The 20,714-nt window shown below is 32.3% G+C and overlaps 1 protein-coding gene across 2 annotated transcripts in view; it reads left to right on the forward strand.

Annotated features, from left to right (window-relative positions):
* Positions 1-20,714, forward strand: part of LOC130892606 (organic cation transporter protein-like) — a 33,542-nt gene that overhangs the window by 967 nt on the left and 11,861 nt on the right. Inside the window, exons 1-2 of one of the 2 annotated variants that reach the window (XM_057798087.1) lie at positions 11,170-11,705; positions 19,583-19,948. In XM_057798087.1, coding sequence (XP_057654070.1) covers positions 11,630-11,705; positions 19,583-19,948 — 442 coding nt within the window. In that variant the 5' untranslated portion in view covers positions 11,170-11,629. Of the gene's footprint in view, positions 1-11,169; positions 11,706-19,582; positions 19,949-20,714 lie in introns of those variants that run through there. The other variant, XM_057798088.1, reaches the window with a different exon arrangement.

The raw sequence follows: 20,714 nt of genomic DNA on the forward strand, positions 1-20,714 counted from the left end.
AAGAAGAAGAGCCTCCCTTCACAAAGTTTTGGTCTGGTGTGCCATATTGATTAGAGGTTCAAGACATACTGAATGTTTCCTAATCTTGCCCTATTGAATAGTTAAGGGTGATATTGAGTAGAAAAGGGTTGGGAATCCGAAAATAAGCAACGGCTTCGACGTAGGATATTTCGAAAAAATCCCAAAATTGACAATTGACAATTGACGTCTAGCATATAATTTGCATTATATGTCGTGTTAATTATATGTTAAGAAAAATGTGATGAAAACATTTGTTATTTCAAAATTTGCATCCAATCATTAAGACAAATGGATGCAAAAAATGTTCATGATCAATTTTTTGTTGAATTAATTGTCATTTCCAATCGTTCGTCGAATCTGTCAACTTATTATTTAGGTACGATTTTTTCTACTGAATTAACGTTATACCTCCTAAATCCGGGACTGTTTTCGGCATAAGTTCACCGAATATATTAAATTATTATTTGTGTACGATTTTTTCTACTGAATAAGCGTTAAACCTCCTAAATCCGGGACTGTTTTCGGCCTAAGTTCACCGAATCTATTAAATTATTATTTGTGTACGATTTTTTCTACTGAATAAGCGTTATACCTCCTAAATCCGGGACTGTTTTCGGCATAAGTTCACCGAATCTATTAAATTATTATTTGTGTACGATTTTTTCTACTGAATTAACGTTATACCTCCTAAATCCGGGACTGTTTTCGGCATAAGTTCACCGAATCTATTAAATTATTATTTGTGTACGATTTTTTCTACTGAATAAGCGTTATACCTCCTAAATCCGGGACTGTTTTCGGCCTAAGTTCACCGAATCTATTAAATTATTATTTGTGTGCTATTTTTTCTACTGAATCAGCGTTACACCTCCTAGATCCGGGACTGTTTTCGGCCTAAGTTCGCCGAATCTATTAAATTATTATTTGTGTGCGAATTTTTCTACTGAATTAACGTTATACCTCCTAGATCCGAGACTGTTTTCGGCCTAAGTTCGCCGAATCTATTAAATTATTATTTGTGTGCGATTTTTTCTACTAAATTAACGTTATACCTCCTAAATCCGGGACTGTTTTCGGCATAAGTTCACCGAATCTATTAAATTATTATTTGTGTACGATTTTTTCTACTGAATAAGCGTTATACCCCCTAAATCCGGGACTGTTTTCGGCCTAAGTTCGCCGAATCTATTAAATTATTATTTGTGTGCTATTTTTTCTACTGAATCAGCGTTACACCTCCTAGATCCGGGACTGTTTTCGGCCTAAGTTCGCCGAATCTATTAAATTATTATTTGTGTGCTATTTTTTCTACTGAATCAGCGTTACACCTCCTAGATCCGGGACTGTTTTCGGCCTAAGTTCGCCGAATCTATTAAATTATTATTTGTGTGCGAATTTTTCTACTGAATTAGCGTTATACCTCCTAAATAAGGGACTGTTTTCGGCCTAAGTTCACCGAATCTATTAAATTATTATTTGTGTGCTATTTTTTCTACTGAATCAGCGTTACACCTCCTAGATCCGGGACTGTTTTCGGCCTAAGTTCGCCGAATCTATTAAATTATTATTTGTGTGCTATTTTTTCTACTGAATCAGCGTTACACCTCCTAGATCCGGGACTGTTTTCGGCCTAAGTTCTCCGAATCTATTAAATTATTATTTGTGTGCGAATTTTTCTACTGAATTAGCGTTATACCTCCTAAATCCGGGACTGTTTTCGGCATAAGTTCGCCGAATCTATTAAATTATTATTTGTGTGCTATTTTTTCTACTGAATCAGCGTTACACCTCCTAGATCCGGGACTGTTTTCGGCCTAAGTTCGCCGAATCTATTAAATTATTATTTGTGTACGATTTTTTCTACTGAATAAGCGTTATACCTCCTAAATCCGGGACTGTTTTCGGCCTAAGTTCACCGAATCTATTAAATTATTATTTGTGTACGATTTTTTCTACTGAATCAGCGTTACACCTCCTAGATCCGGGACTGTTTTCGGCCTAAGTTCGCCGAATCTATTAAATTATTATTTGTGTGCGAATTTTTCTACTGAATTAGCGTTATACCTCCTAAATCCGGGACTGTTTTCGGCCTAAGTTCACCGAATCTATTAAATTATTATTTGTGTGCTATTTTTTCTACTGAATCAGCGTTACACCTCCTAGATCCGGGACTGTTTTCGGCCTAAGTTCGCCGAATCTATTAAATTATTATTTGTGTGCGAATTTTTCTACTGAATCAGCGTTACACCTCCTAGATCCGGGACTGTTTTCGGCCTAAGTTCGCCGAATCTATTAAATTATTATTTGTGTACGATTTTTTCTACTGAATCAGCGTTACACCTCCTAGATCCGGGACTGTTTTCGGCCTAAGTTCGCCGAATCTATTAAATTATTATTTGTGTGCGAATTTTTCTACTGAATTAGCGTTATACCTCCTAAATCCGGGACTGTTTTCGGCCTAAGTTCACCGAATCTATTAAATTATTATTTGTGTGCTATTTTTTCTACTGAATCAGCGTTACACCTCCTAGATCCGGGACTGTTTTCGGCCTAAGTTCGCCGAATCTATTAAATTATTATTTGTGTGCGAATTTTTCTACTGAATCAGCGTTACACCTCCTAGATCCGGGACTGTTTTCGGCCTAAGTTCGCCGAATCTATTAAATTATTATTTGTGTGCGAATTTTTCTACTGAATTAGCGTTATACCTCCTAAATCCGGGACTGTTTTCGGCCTAAGTTCACCGAATCTATTAAATTATTATTTGTGTGCTATTTTTTCTACTGAATCAGCGTTACACCTCCTAGATCCGGGACTGTTTTCGGCCTAAGTTCGCCGAATCTATTAAATTATTATTTGTGTGCGAATTTTTCTACTGAATCAGCGTTACACCTCCTAGATCCGGGACTGTTTTCGGCCTAAGTTCGCCGAATCTATTAAATTATTATTTGTGTACGATTTTTTCTACTGAATCAGCGTTACACCTCCTAGATCCGGGACTGTTTTCGGCCTAAGTTCGCCGAATCTATTAAATTATTATTTGTGTGCGAATTTTTCTACTGAATTAGCGTTATACCTCCTAAATCCGGGACTGTTTTCGGCCTAAGTTCACCGAATCTATTAAATTATTATTTGTGTGCTATTTTTTCTACTGAATCAGCGTTACACCTCCTAGATCCGGGACTGTTTTCGGCCTAAGTTCGCCGAATCTATTAAATTATTATTTGTGTGCGAATTTTTCTACTGAATCAGCGTTACACCTCCTAGATCCGGGACTGTTTTCGGCCTAAGTTCGCCGAATCTATTAAATTATTATTTGTGTGCTATTTTTTCTACTGAATCAGCGTTACACCTCCTAGATCCGGGACTGTTTTCGGCCTAAGTTCTCCGAATCTATTAAATTATTATTTGTGTGCGAATTTTTCTACTGAATTAGCGTTATACCTCCTAAATCCGGGACTGTTTTCGGCATAAGTTCGCCGAATCTATTAAATTATTATTTGTGTGCTATTTTTTCTACTGAATCAGCGTTACACCTCCTAGATCCGGGACTGTTTTCGGCATAAGTTCTCCGAATCTATTAAATTATTATTTGTGTGCGAATTTTTCTACTGAATTAGCGTTATACCTCCTAAATCCGGGACTGTTTTCGGCCTAAGTTCACCGAATCTATTAAATTATTATTTGTGTGCTATTTTTTCTACTGAATCAGCGTTACACCTCCTAGATCCGGGACTGTTTTCGGTCTAAGTTCGCCGAATCTATTAAATTATTATTTGTGTGCTATTTTTTCTACTGAATCAGCGTTACACCTCCTAGATCCGGGACTGTTTTCGGCCTAAGTTCGCCGAATCTATTAAATTATTATTTGTGTGCGAATTTTTCTACTGAATAAGCGTTATACCCCCTAGATCCGGGACTGTTTTCGGCCTAAGTTCGCCGAATCTATTAAATTATAATTTGTGTGCGAATTTTTCTACTATTTTCCGATCTTATTAAACTCATTTCCGTTACCGGTTGCACTGGACTAGAACGTGTATATTTTTGTCTCATTTGATTATGCACAATTTCCGTTGCAAAATGTTTTAATGGAGAATTTCGCCATATTGAGTAATTGAGACTTATTAAATACAGTGTCGCTTAATTAAAACCTGCCAACCATCTAAATATACTCATATGAATAGAATTCAAACATTATTAAAAATATTCAGCGTTGTTTGGTCAATGAAAATCGTCGTAGTTTAAAAAAATACGATGTTAAATATGAAACGAATAAAAAAATAAAGAAAAACAAACCGAAAATATCGCCAGAAGGAAAAAAAAAATTCTATTAGATCAAAACTATAATAACAAGAAATTTTCATAACAATGTTTTAATGTTTTCTCATCCACTTACAATCAATATCCATAGACTGGATGATTATTTCGGCCATTTTCTATACTTTAAGTCCACTAATCCAAAGCATAGGTTTCCATTGACGTCGGAGAAAGAGAAAAATTTCATGGGAAATATTCAAATCAGTTCATGATGTTTTCATAAAAACGAAAGATCTGGCAACAATGTAGATGTTACCATAATATCGATCATATTAGTAAACTATTACAAACAAAAATTAATAAATATCGTGAAAGTTGTTACTGAGATAAATGAAATGTTTCATATTTAAAAATCACTCTGTATAGTTTTTTTAACCCATAATTTAATGTATTGTTGAGCATTATTGATCTTGAATACGATCAAGTACATCGCCTTGCTTTGATTTATTTTTCATCTTACTTTGCATATTGCCATAACCTCAATTCAAAAACCCTGATAGTGCACCCACAAAAATTATATACTTCTCAGTAAATTTAAGGTCACTTAGACACGATGTTTGAAAAAATGAAATTCTGAAGAGGTTTTGTTCCTGATATAAAATTATTCTGATATGGCAAGCGTACGATAGAAATCTGAAGTATGACCTTCAATTTCATCTCAATAGTGTCCACAAGCGAGTGACTTTTATATTATTAACCATAACTGAAAATATTCGGGATTAAATTCTTCTAAAACGACATCATCTTGTACAACTCTATATCGTATTATCTAGAATAAATATTAATAGATATTCTCATTAAAGTCAATAGATTAAAAAAAATATCACTGATGTATTATTGTAAAAAATTATATTAAATTCCACATAAGAAACTTTATATCGTTAAGTTGTTTACCTATTCATTGATTAGAAACCAAGAGGTGAGTTTCATGGGAAATTCATGTGAATATGTTCAACAATATATAATATAATCTATACAGGGTGTTCAACGACGACTTAACACTATCTGTATATGGCAAAATCATGAAAATTTCTGCGTTTACGTTTTCGGATACGATCTTTTTAACTAAAATATATTCAAAGATGGCCGACTTCCGGTTCTATGACTGTAACTTTGTTATTTTAAGTTTAAAAATTTACAGAAAACATTTAATATCTGGATAACGGAAAGGTTTAGGTATAGGAAAGTATACATGAGTTTGCCTTATTTTTTACCCCTGAATGCATTAAAATAGAAAAAACCGGGTGGTTCTATTTAAAAAAATAAAGAAATTTGATATTTATGAAATTAAACTTTGAACACTTTTTATACACACCATATATGAAATGGAAAATTTTTCAACATAGATTCAAATACATCTGACCTTGCTAAAAGCAACCAAATAGAAATAATTTTCATATCTTTAAGGGTATCCTCGTAAAAAAATAATTTATAAGGGTCTGCAACGGTTAAATTCTTTACAAAAAAATTAATAACTCAAAAAGTATGCATTTTTCGAAGAAAGTTTCTGGACAAAAGTATACTAAAATTTTACGTAGATTTCAAAAATGTATTAATATACAGGATGTTTTATTTAAAATAACATACCAAACCCTATCCACTTCCGTCACCGCCATGATGCGGAAGTCCTAACCTTATTTTTAAAGTTAATGATATAAGAAGTTCGTTCTGTATATCCCATTTCACAACCTTATTATAGAATGTAATATGCATTGAGATAACCATACAAGATATTAAAAATATTTCTCACCTTTTACATCAAAGATATGTAGTTCCTGTTTTAATATAGGTCAAGCATTAACATTAATTTTAAATATTCAATAACAATCATATTACTATTAATAATCATTAGGTGATGATAATCGCATTTTTTTCCAATTATGTTAAATTATAATAATTACTCTTATTTGTTTATACTTGTAACGAAAACAACTTAGTGAAATTAAAACAAAAAACACAAAAAACTATGAACTGCACTTTAATTCAAGGTTACAAATTTTAAAATTTCCACTTGTTTCATGAGTTACTATCCATGTCTTGAGAGAATTGATCAATTTTCAATTATTTTCTATCGCATTATAATAATCTATGTAAATATTGTTTAAAAATATCGGCTTGGCAATTTCGCTCGTTAAGGTAAATAAAGAACAGGGCCGGTCTTGCCTGGACTCTTCATATACGACATTTATTTATTTTTGTCTTCTTTATTACTGTGAACTGTTTAAGGAAATTAGAGTTATAATTAAATTTTGATCACTGTCCATGTTTTATCACGGTTTCTATGCAATATGTCAATAAAATCAAAATTCAAGAGCGTGTTATTAATTCTCCCCAATGTACATTCTTCTGTCAAAGTTTGGCAACGTCCAAATATGGTTCCATATTTTCCCAATGACATAATAAATAGTTTGTACGAGTATAAGTGATAAGTTGACATTTTTCTTATCTACTTTCTTTTTTGCAATGAAATTAATGACTGGCGTTAAAAATGAAAATATTTTTTCCTCTCTGATGATGATATCAATACATATTATATAATTTGTAATAACTATTCCTCGAATCCAATTAATTGTGAAAAGCTCGAATGCGTTCATATTCCCCTTCCTAATTGAAAATAATTGTCTGGTGTATAATTTTTTCAATTGAGGAGGTGTTTTGCATTAATGAGATCAAAATAAATTGAAATAGACTTGGTCTTGAACTTTTTGATTGAGATACATATTATCTTAATTAAAATGATAATAAATTCCTAAAACAATAAATAATTGAATTGCTTTCGTTGAATACATCGAATTTTTTCCAGATATTATGTCATTAATAATGAAGTTTAAGTGTTTTGTGGAAATATCTATCAAAAGGAGTTAAATAAAATTATCCTAGTAGTTAGATTATTTTTCTAAAGGTATCTGAGTGTTTTTTACTGTTCTAAAGTAATTTGTACTCCTTAATTTATGTTGAATCATTAATTTCTGTTAATAATAATTAAGGATTTATAAAATATTGACACTACCTTCAAATAATTTTAATTACGCGCCATTAATAAAATTCCAATTTGTTAATATTTTATGAAGGATGTCATATTAGTAGTTCAAGGTCAGACCCCCAGTCCAAGGACTCTGTTACAAAGCTTGGTCTACTTAACCAAAACTGTTTGACTATTTTCTGACGTCACAAATTACACGACATTACCTTACTTTCTTATAAACTTAAGAAACGGACCAAAAAATAAAGCTGAACAATATATCCACTCAAAATATATTGAAGAAATATTAATTGCAGTTGGCTTTAATTCAAATCTTTTAGTATTTGTTTCATTATAACCCACATTTCGAGTAAATAGAAAGGTAACCTGCATTCTCATGTACCGAACAAAATTAATTATATTATTTCTTAAATTATTACCTAATATTTCATACGAGACAATTTTTGAAATATTTTAAATAAAATAATGTTAAATTATAGATCGTTACCGCTCAATTAATCTATTATATAATAACTATAGTTCGATAACTGGATAGTATAGCTCTGTGGGTAAGAAGGAAAAAGTATTAAAAAAAGAAGAATATTTTTTTATGTTTATTAGGTTAGAATATGTTTTGTTTGTTTAGAGCTTCTATTAACATATAGAAGCTCTAAACTTAAATTCAAATTAAAAAAATGACAATATATCTGAATAGATTAATCTCACAGTATTAATAAAAATTATAACCTAATAATTGAAATCTTATTAGACGAACAACGTTATTGTAAGTATTAAATCCTTCTGAATACTTTTAATCCTCCACTTTTCTGAAAGTTGTTTCTAGTACGGTTTCTAAACTAATTTTATTTCTTAATATATTTCTTAATTTCCGTTTATTATCGAGTTTATTGCACTCTATTGCAAATATTATGTTTCTTCAATATCTAAACCTTGACATAGTCTTCAATTAAATACTGACAATATGAAATAAATGGTAGCAAATGCAGTTTCCACAGTATCAAACTACAGCTCAATCTATCAATTCAAAATATTGAATTTGTTCTTGATATATTTTTTTGTTTAAAATGGGACAGTTGAAAGGTGAGTAATCGGATGATATCAGTTATTAAGTATATATATATTTGAGGCGTAATTATAATAATAAAATATGTTTCAAGGTAAATAAGTTTAATGATTTAATATATATTCATCTAGAACGATTAATTATTATTGTCAATGAATAAGTAAAACAAATATGTTTTGAAATTCTTCTGAAAACATTGTGTATGATAAAAAACTGTCATTTAGTCATATACAAAAGTAAAACAGTGATAATGTCACAATGAATTCAATAATTACTGCTTTGATAATGAAAACAAACAAAAATCATAATTAAGGCCTAACCTAATATGTTTGCTGTATTCAAAGTGATAAGTTACGGTTTTAAAAGAATTAACGGAAATAAATCCTTTTAGGTAGATAACATTGTTTACGCTGTCCGTTTATTAAGTGTTGCCTATCTATTAGTGAAATGTTGAATTTTAAAGCTAAACGAAAACATTTAAATTATTACAGTAGAATTGCAATTTCAAAATATGATTTGAGTAATTTAAGAAAAATTTTCTGATAACTGTAATGATTACGGATCGGAAACGTGGAGGATAAGAGAACAATTAAAAAATAGAAGCCACGGACACTTTTATGAATGAATTGAATAAGAAAATGAATGAGTGTACGAAATCTGAATGATGAGAACTGCAGCGACATAAAAGAATGGCAGTTAGTCATCAGACAACCATTTGTAGTAAGAGCAAAATAAAAAAAATTTGCATCCAAGAAGTGACGTGATTTTAATACCAAAATGTTGAAAAAAAAAATAATTAAGTTCAATAAAAAAGACTATGGAATTTTATTGACGGTCTATGAAAACGGAATACATTTTCTGTATTCAAACTGATCAGTTCCAAGAATAATCAATAGTAATGAATCCTTTTAGGTAGATAATTTTGTTTACGCTGTTCGTCTATTTGATGTTGCCTATCTATTAGTGAAATTATGTTTACGAAACCAAAACATTATTTAAACTCTCACAGGGAAATTTTCAAAAATTTGAAATATGTAAAACATAATTGATTTTGAGTCAATTATTCATTATAGTATTCTTTTCCTGATAACCAATCGTAGTAAAAGAAAAAAATGTTTGCATTTTAGAAGTAGCGTGCATTTAATATGACCATGTTGAAAAAAAATTCAGTACAATAGAAAAGACGATGTAATATCCTTGATGGCTTTTATTCATTTTCTGATCGACTTAATTAAATAATAATGTTATTCGCCAACCAATAAATTGATTGAATTTTTCTTCAAACGTAGGCAACCAAACAAACACAGTTGTATGTAGGTGTATTGAAACGGTGAGTGCTGAATGATATTTAGTACAAGGCCATCGAGATGTTTATATTTGTTCATAATCGAGAATGCACTTTACCATAGCACCATTAGCAAAATTTATAGAAAATAATATTTTTCAAAAAAGTAAATGGATAAAATGAAATTTCGATACATTATTTAAAAACTTTTATTTATCACAAGATATTGATATATATTCCAATCGAAAATGTTTGACAGATGATCTGCATTCGATTTGAATTATTTGAAGGTATAGAGATGGGAATTCTATTTTCTCTCCTGCCAGTTTAAAAATAACAATTACTAATTGTGGCACTGGGTATCACAAAACAAAATATGGACTGAATAGCAGTTTGATACTGCTGACATATTTTGTGTCTGAGAAATGAATCACGTATAGAATAACTTTACTCGTTATTATCTCTTTGAGAATACTAACGATGGAGTATTTAGTTGTTTATTCTATGAATTAGAATAAATAATGAATAGTTAGAAGTAAATACAATAAATGTTTTTGGTTTCCGAACAGGAAAAACCTCATATATTGATTCCATGAAGTTATAAATATATTTTTTTTTAATTATACTAAATTAAATCAAAATTCTAATTTTGAGGTTAGGTTATTTTCAACTTTCATTTGATTATCTGAAAATGAAGCTCCTGACTCTGTAATATTGTGCAAACATTCTTTTAAATAACCTAACCTAACCAAAATTATCTGGAGTTTTGATTTGTTTTTACACTCGTAAATAAAACACATGAATTTATATTTATAATGTATTATCTTTACCATAATAGAATCAGCCCTGTATATTGTTTACTAATTGATTCTGATACTTGGACTTTCCAAAAACGGAATTATAATACGTTTTAAATAATTTTATATACTCTTCAATAAAGGGAATCAATGCTTAATGATAAACTATAATTTACATATTCGAAGAATGTCCTATTAGTCCAGTTAAATTGATTTAAAAAATAATAATTTTAAAAGAAAATTAAAATACGGATGCCATATGTTTTTTCTTGTTCAGTATGCCAATATTGTAAAAACGTAGGTTATGTCTTTTGGTGGAATTGTTTACATCACTATTTGAACGGTCTAAAATTTGATTTGGAGTCGAAAAATGACGGGAAAATACTAGAAGATGTGGCGGTAAATAAGCAACAAGGTGTAAAGATGACTTATAGGGACTGATCCACTAAAATAAGAGATTCTAGAATGCATTTTTGCAGCGCAACCGTACTGGGGACTATTGATAATGTTCCTATTTAAAAATGACATATTGGGTAGATGGAAGGGAGGAATTTGACAAATGACAAACGTCTGTATCGTTAAAATATGTCTTCTTGAAATATAAATTCACCAGTTTCTTCAACTTTTTACTTCTTATATGTTTTTCGTATTGATTTTAAGTCTTTTTTGATAAAAAATTTCGGTCTTTATCAGAATATATTTTGTGTAGTTAGTTTCTTTTTAAATAACTTTATCCACGTCTTCTCTTCAACAGAATTAATCAATAAAATCGAGCTGCTATTTAATATTTTTTAGAGTGTAGACTGGACGCGGCTCATATGCAAATGGAATATAGAAAAAAACCAGTTATATAATTTTTTCTGTGTGTACCGAAGAGGCTGTTAAATATTTAAATATCGCTGAGAGCTATCCGCGCTCAACAAACCACAACATGCATTAGGTTTTGTCACAAAAACTTTATCGCCGCGAAACTAATATAATGTGTGATGTTAATTATTGATACTTACCTGATTAAAGTGATAAGTTTTTAATTGTTTACTCAGTCAATATATACTTAATAATATTCAAATAGATGTGCCTCCTTTTGGGCGTGCGTGCATGTAGTGTGTGATAGTTTTAACTCGGTTGTTTTTTTTGTGTGTTTTTATATAAAATTTTTTAAAATGGATGAGGACGTTAGGGTATCGGAACAATTGTTAGAAATGGACAGGGATATTCAAGTTACCAGAAGACTTTTGCGTAAGTTAATAAAATTCAATTGAATCGAATGTTGTTTTTTATTATTTGTTTTTTAACCATGAGAAAATTAGAAAGTAACGAAACGAGATCGTAATAAATATACATAAATAAACTCAATTATCACAACTACACTTTAATTCAATATTTATATTTGCAATTTGATTAAAATTTTATCTGATAATAATATGCAATTACGATTGTTCATAAATGTGTCAATCTGATCTTAAATGTGTTAGTTGGAGTTCTCCATCATGTTATGGTTTCTTTTTTCTTCATTTTTTCCAACTATCCTATTATCCGTCGATGCTTAATGCATGCAAAGTAACTGTGTTGTAATATTTTGATCTCAAATTTTCTAGTCCTCTGAATAGGAATAAAATGCTATGTTTTTAGGGAAAATTGGGGCTAGAAGGAGGAATCTAAGACCTAAACATTGAGTGATCAATTCTGGTTCGTTGCCAGAGCGACCTCACCTAATCTAAGTTAATATTTCTCTAGCAGCACACTCTAAACCAGAATTGGACACTATCCAGCACCCTCACCATAAAACGTGACTCTCTATTTCCAATTATGAGGCCTCTAAAATGAGCAGCACAGAGGGAATTATTTTTCCTATCAATTCCTATCCAACTTCCAATATTTCATTTCCAATTCAATTGAAATGTCGAGAAGAAAGTGCAAACCAAATCTGTTTTTTGTGGACAGTTTATATTTTCAAAACATATTTCATTGAAAGTAGTGATGATTAAACACAAAAATAAAACTAGGTCTTGCAGGGTCCAATCTTGGATTTTCAGGTTCCAGACAGACTTGCAGGGTCCAATCTTGGATTTGCAGGTTCCAGACAGACTTGCAGGGTCCAATCTTGGATTTGCAGGTTCCAGACAGACTTGCAGGGTCCAATCTTGGATTTGCAGGTTCCAGACAGACTTGCAGGGTCCAATCTTGGATTTGCAGGTTCCAGACAGACTTGCAGGATCCAATATTGGATTTGCAGGTTCCAAACAGACTTGCAGGGTCCAATATTGGATTTGCAGGTGCCTGTCTTAGTCTTGTAGGATCCAATCATAGATTTGCAGGTTCCAGACAGACTTGCAGGGTCCAATCTTGGATTTGCAGGTTCCAGACAGACTTGCAGGGTCCAATCTTGGATTTACAAGTTCCAGACAGGCTGCAGGATCCAATCTTGGATTTGCAGGTGCCTGTCTTAGTCTTGTAGGATCCAATCTTGGTCTTACAGGGATCAGTTTTGTCTTACAGTGTCCAATCTTTGTCTTAAAAGGTCCAGTTTCAGTTTTATAGTGTTGATACCAAGTTTTGTTGCTCATTTTGTAACCTCAATATCCCACGATCTACAACACTGTGTTCAATCGACCATCGATATATTTCCCTTGCTGCCACGGCTGCTTTAAACTTTCATATTTCAAATTTATGGCCCACCATACTTTTTATAATAAAAACGAACTTCGTCGTCTTTAGTAAACAAAGAGAAAAGAATGTTTACACATGGAAACCGACATTACATATGAGAACATATACGAGAATGATCGAAAACAAATAAGCTAAACAGATGCTAAATTTCGTGTATATAACTAGGCAATACATGGATTCGAATAATATGCAAAAAAAATCTGTTTCAGTATCCAACTAGCATAATAAATGATTCACATTATTTTGATGGGAATTTTTTTAATAATAACAAAAATATAATTAATAAAACTATTAGATATCATCAGTTTAATTATTAATTTATGTATGTTTATGGGTTTTTTTCACTTAATTGAATGAATATCAAGTTTTATAACAATTTATTCACGTTTACATTGTCACATTGCAATTAACGAACATTTTTTTTAAATTATTCATGCTCATTTGTTTATAAAATAAGGTTTTAATATACTTTTATTAATTGTTTTTTGATTAGGTATATTTAAACAGGTTAATTGACTTTAGAATACATTAATACATCAATTAATTCACCCTTTGGTTAGATAAGAAGAAGTATTCTACACAGTTTGAATGTATAACATATAACAAGGATAAAATCAATTGTTTCTTCGGTGTTTCTATTAAAAAATCTTCAAGAAATACGCGACTGATCCAATTAAATACGCATGCAAGTTGTGGAAACATCACAGATGCGTAAATCATAGAGATGGGACCATTCTTCAGAGATTAATATCGTGTGATTTTGTATGTACGGTGTGATATGGGTTGATTAAATTGAGTAATGGATTTCAATTTACAATTAATATATTATTGAAACATTTTTATATGCGATGACCAAGATTGCCATAGATTTATTTCTAAAAGTTTTCCATTACACGCGTTATTACATTATAGGATCTACTAACCTCAAAAACATAAGTCAAATTCTTCTTATTTTGTTGACCACAGAATTATAGTTAATAAGAGAAGTGTTACACTTAGTTAAAAAATGATACTCATAACACGGTGAGACTGGGAGGGTACATAATTAAATGAATAATTGTCATTAAATAAACAAATACGAGGGTTTTTCATAAAATAAGGAGTTCTCAAGGAGCTGCAGACGCTAGGAATGCTGTTGTGTATGGTTTGGAGAGACTAACGTGTAGTTTGGCTCAAAAAATTGAGGAAAATTTGAGCTTTCAAAACATGTATTATTACATTTGATATAATTTTTCATTATTCATTATTTTCAAATCCATATCTACCTCGTACAACCATATCAATCTTAGCTTTCTTCTTCTATGGATATTTACGTTGGCTACAGTGAATTTATCAAAAAATATACTGGGAACACTGAATCAGTGAAAACATAGACGCTATTGATAGTTTCAAAAAATCATAGAATAAAATTATACTCCGAAACATTGACGTAGTAATAATGAATTCGATGAAAGTCGTGTTCCAATATTATAATGAGATACAAAGGGAGTTGCGGTATATTTATCTCTGTCTATTTTAGAGATAGTTCGTTTGTTCGTGTGAGTTATTTTATAATAGATGGTAGACATTTTGTATCGATTTAATAATGTTAAAGTGAATCGAACTATCATTCGATTATTGAACAAAAGACTAATAATTTGTTTTTTGTCGAATATTCCCTTCTATAAATATCACTAATCTTTAAAAACATTCTCCAAGATAAAAATCTTAATGATTTAGATTTGATATTCATTAAAAGCGTTGTTTTTGATAAAATTTTCATTATTAATTTGAATTATTTAGTTAACGTAACTAATTTCGTGATTAATTCGGTTTTAATAAAAACAAATGAAAAATTCTTTTTTTGACCAAAGAACATCGTCCATTTAGCCATGAGTTATAGAACTAAATATCAAAAATACCTTTCGTTTTTAATATATTTAATTACCTTCATATTGTGTAGGTATTTAATGACCACCAATAATCATTTGTTTACAATATCGAACTAAATTTAACGACCAGTAGGTTGCATGCAAATAAAATTTAACAGATTCAGACAAACCGGTTTGACTTGAGTTTTACGTAGGGGAGACAGGGGTCTTTAAATTGAGACAGAAACATTTGATAGCGTGGAATAGTTTACAACAAATATAAGTTTGAGTCGAATTGAGAAACAATATCAAAAGTACGAGGATGGTCCAAAAGTAGCTGGCTTGATCTAGAGATGGAACAGAAACAGCGTCGTAAAGATGTTTCTATCGAGTGTTTGGCATTATTTCACAGAAATAAAGCCAAATCAATGGACTGGAAAGTGATAACCAGCTCCAAAGAAGGCAAAGACTGTCCTATCTGCAGGCAAAGCTTTGACGTCGGTTTTTTGGGATGCACGTGGGATAATTTTCTTGAAAAAGGAAAAACTACCAACGGCGAATATTATGCGAATTAATTGCAATGTTTGAACGAAGAAATCAAGTAAAAATTGCTGGATTTGGCTAAGAAGAAAGTGTTGTTTCACCAGCTCACACATTCGTTATTGCAATGGCCAAAATTAATGAATTTATGTTTGAATTGCACCCTATCAGACAGATTTAGTACCCTCGAATTATTTTCTAACACCTCGAAGACGAAGGGTTGGATCAGATCCACAGAAATTACTATAATGAGAAAAGATGTAACCGGAATCTTTCACCAAAATTTGGAAAGATGGAAGCGGGAAAGAAGTTTTTTAATATCAAAACTAACTTTTGATCCATTAAATAAGTATCAGAAATCATTATAATAGAAAAGAACGAACTCTGTAGCTATATTAGAACCTGAGATATAGATCTTTGAATGTAAAAAAATTGCCAAAAATCTACAAAAATCCATAACTCCACATTGAATGTCCGCGCCTAGCTCCTCTCCAACTCAACCGATTTAAGTGTTCAAAAACTCAAAAGAAAGAAGGTATTTCACGGAGTGTTCTTAAACAAAATGAAGTCTCTATCTTGAATAGAACCTGAGATATTGAGGATAGAACGTGTGTATGTGAAAAACTCCCATAAGTAATGTACAGGGGTAATCGCATTTGAGTATAACTTGAGAATGGTGAAAATTAGATGAAATCCGATGGTTGATGGCTGATCTGTGCATCAATACCTTTCATCGAAAAAAAAAAAATTAAGCAAATCGGTTGGGTAGAACGCCTGAACGGACTCGGAATGGAAATCATCAATTTTTTTAATATATAAGATATTGAAATAGAAATAAATGGTTAAATTGATAATTTTTTGGCATTTTATTCGTTGTTTAAGTATGTTTCAATTATTTTATCAAATATATTCGTTATAATTTGCAAATAACTTTTTCAGAAGAATATTTATAAGGAAAACTGAAAATTAAAATGTGGACAGACACAAAAACAAAATATATTTCTTAAACAATGGCAAGGTATTTATTAATAATAAATGAATTGCTTCATTTTTCAGTCTCGTTAATGAAAAAACAGGTGAAAATAAGATTTACTGCTTTATTTATAAATCAAAGATATTTATAACAACGCAGAATCACTGATTATTTTAGAAGAATTTATTCAAGGCTAACAACTGTTAAATTTGTTATTAAGAAGTATTTAAAGGAGAAATACCAATATACTCAAAATAACGTGCAGGATCATAATCCCATGACTATCCCAAAAACGGTGTTTGCCTTTTTTGGAGTTGGCTCGCCCTTTTTTGACTATTTTTCGTTTCCAGATTTCATCGACCATTAGATCGTCAACATACAATATGTTGTTTATTGAAACAAACATTGTAGACTTTCTAAATTGCTTTTATAGTAATACGACGGTTCCTACTTAAGTTTTGAAACAGACAAATAGACGAAAAAAACAAACATTTAAATCAATACACTTTTGCAAGCGTTTGAACAAATCGAGGCGCCTCCAAAACATGTGATTTGAACGCATCTTCAGTTACAGAAAAACGTTGACGAATGACCCATCAAATCGACGTTTTGACTATTCAAAAACGTTTTTGTTTGAATTGATGTGTGAAAACTCGCAATTTTCGTGGTGGAGAATGATTCGTCTACGCCGATAGGTTTTCCTTAATTTTTTCCAACACTTCTGGCAAACAAAAGCTGGTATACAATTCAGAATTAACCTTTCTACGTTGGTTTAAAAGAACGGTGGCGATATGTCAAGTTATTTCGAAAAAACTAGTGCTTCGTAAGCGAAAAACTTCAGGTGGATTAGGCATAGACGTCTTTTGGCGATTTTGTAATAACATTTCGCGAAATTCATCTCCATTAAATTTAATCCATGTCGAAATCATAGAAATTCATAGTCAAAGAATTTCAATATCACTTGTATGTCAAACTCTACGATGTCAGATGTCAGATTTGACATATGTCATCAGTGTTGCCATATCTCGAAACTTAAGTAGCAACCTTGTCAATATGCTTCGGAGTGTTTCGTAGGCGGAAAACTTCACTTGGATTAGGCATAGACGTCAGTCGCGTACAGCGTCGATGTTTTCTGGCACAACAGCCGATTTTTGACGACTTTCACGAAATTCATCACGATTGAATTCAATCCACGTCGAAATCATAGAAATTCATAGTCATAGAATTTCAATATCACTCGTATGTCAAACTCTACGATGCCAGATGTCAGATGAGAATGTCAGATTTGACATATGTCATCAGTGTTGCCATATCTCGAAACTTAAGTAGCAACCTTGTCAATATGCTTCGGAGTGTTTCGTAGGCGGAAAACTTCACTTGGATTAGGCATAGACGTCAGTCGCGTACAGCGTCGATGTTTTCTGGCACAACAGCCGATTTTTGACGACTTTCACGAAATTCATCACGATTGAATTCAATCCACGTCGAAATCATAGAAATTCATAGTCATAGAATTTCAATATCGCTCGTATGTCAAACTCTACGATGCCAGATGTCAGATGAGAATGTCAGATTTGACATATGTCATCAGTGTTGCCATATCTCGAAACTTAAGTAGCAACCTTGTCAATATGCTTCGGAGTGTTTCGTAGGCGGAAAACTTCACTTGGATTAGGCATAGACGTCAGTCGCGTACAGCGTCGATGTTTTCTGGCACAACAGCCGATTTTTGACGACTTTCACGAAATTCATCACGATTGAATTCAATCCACGTCGAAATCATAGAAATTCATAGTCATAGAATTTCAATATCACTTGTATGTCAAACTCTACGATGTCAGATGTCAGATTTGACATATGTCATCAGTGTTGCCATATCTCGAAACTTAAGTAGCAACCTTGTCAATATGCTTCGGAGTGTTTCGTAGGCGAAAAACTTCACTTGGATTAGGCATAGACGTCAGTCGCGTACAGCGTCGATGTTTTCTGGCACAACAGCCGATTTTTGACGACTTTCACGAAATTCATCACGATTGAATTCAATCCACGTCGAAATCATAGAAATTCATAGTCATAGAATTTCAATATCACTTGTATGTCAAACTCTACGATGTCAGATGTCAGATTTGACATATGTCATCAGTGTTGCCATATCTCGAAACTTAAGTAGCAACCTTGTCAATATGCTTCGGAGTGTTTCGTAGGCGAAAAACTTCACTTGGATTAGGCATAGACGTCAGTCGCGTACAGCGTCGATGTTTTCTGGCACAACAGTCGATTTTTGACGAATTTCACGAAATTCATCACGATTGAATTCAATCCACGTCGAAATCATAGAAATTCATAGTCATAGAATTTCAATATCACTCGTATGTCAAACTCTACGATGCCAGATGTCAGATGAGAATGTCAGATTTGACATATGTCATCAGTGTTGCCATATCTCGAAACTTAAGTAGCAACCTTGTCAATATGCTTCGGAGTGCTTCGTAGGCGAAAAACTTCAGTTGGATTAGGCATAGACGTCAGTCGCGTACAGTATCGATGTTTTCTGGCACAACAGCCGATTTTTGACGACTTTCACGAAATTCATCACGATTGAATTCAATCCACGTCGAAATCATAGAAATTCATAGTCATAGAATTTCAATATCACTCGTATGTCAAACTCTACGATGCCAGATGTCAGATGAGAATGTCAGATTTGACATATGTCATCAGTGTTGCCATATCTCGAAACTTAAGTAGCAACCTTGTCAATATGCTTCGGAGTGCTTCGTAGGCGAAAAACTTCAGTTGGATTAGGCATAGACGTCAGTCGCGTACAGTATCGATGTTTTCTGGCACAACAGCCGATTTTTGACGACTTTCACGAAATTCATCACGATTGAATTCAATCCACGTCGAAATCATAGAAATTCATAGTCATAGAATTTCAATATCACTCGTATGTCAAACTCTACGATGCCAGATGTCAGATGACAATGTCAGATTTGACATATGTCATCAGTGTTGCCATATCTCGAAACTTGAGCAGCAACCTTGTCAATATTTGTTTGTTTTGATTATTTTCATTGTTACAGCTATGCCTGATGGGACAAAGAAAAAAGCGGAAGAGGAAGAAGACGTAATTTCGAAGGCGATAGGCGAATACGGAAGATGGCAATTACTTAATACGTTTATTCTTTCTCTATTCAACGTACCGTGTACGTGGCATATTTTCGCGCCGACTTTTCACGTCGGCGAAAAAAGAAACGCTTGGTGTAAGAGACCGGAAAATTATAATGATGTCGATATTGAACAGTGGATGAACTGCAGTGGACAGAGTGAAAACAATTTTTGTGATATTGTAAATGTGACGGGACTAAATAATATAACGGAATTGTGTGGAGCAGATTTGGAATTATTGGGTCGTAGTAAGTGCTCGAGTTGGGAGTTCGATGGAGAAGGTTCGCTTTTTCAGTTACAATAAATCGTTTACATGTACTTGTTTAATTTTTTTTTTATAAAAATTTGATGATTATAACAATCCCCGAAGCAAACCTCAATCAATCAAACGCTAAGTTTTCAATGCAAACAGTTGGAAAAACCTGAAGTTTTCAGACAAAAATTAACACCCTTACGTTCTATCTGCAATCTCCATTCTTAAGCTCGATTTAGATCGGTCTCTCTATTTTTTTTCTGCTACTTCTTCGACTCAATCTACTGCGTCGTTCCCCAGCATTCGACGTCGTTTTACCACCAAGGCAGTCAGATGCTCGATCAGTAATCAGTAAATTCAAAGTGTCCAGATACCCAGCAGAGGCTTGCTCCAGTGCCATCTAGGAGAAAGTTTCGCGATGGTTCAATACCATTTTTGATTTTGTCTGCGTAGATTGTGTTTGATTCATCAATTTGGTTAGTCTTCTTTTTAATTTAGAAGCTGTCATAGTTTTTTTAATAGTATTTTGACGGAGACACAGCCGCACGCCATCTGACTGCGCCGGTTATGACTCGTGGGGGTGGAAATCATAGTGTGACGGGTACACAGCCGCGCAACATGTGATAATTTAATGTAGTGGCAACTTAGAAAGAAATCCTGGGTGGTTCCTTCTATTATTGGGTAACTATCGTTTTAAAAGTTTCTGGACTGATCATGGAGAAAAAAGTAGCTTGTTTTTTAGGCATTATACATATTTGATGCGTGCCTTCATATATATTTTGGTATATTTTCAG

This window comes from Diorhabda carinulata, chromosome 4 (assembly GCF_026250575.1).
Source record: "Diorhabda carinulata isolate Delta chromosome 4, icDioCari1.1, whole genome shotgun sequence".
NCBI lineage: Eukaryota > Metazoa > Arthropoda > Insecta > Coleoptera > Chrysomelidae > Diorhabda > Diorhabda carinulata.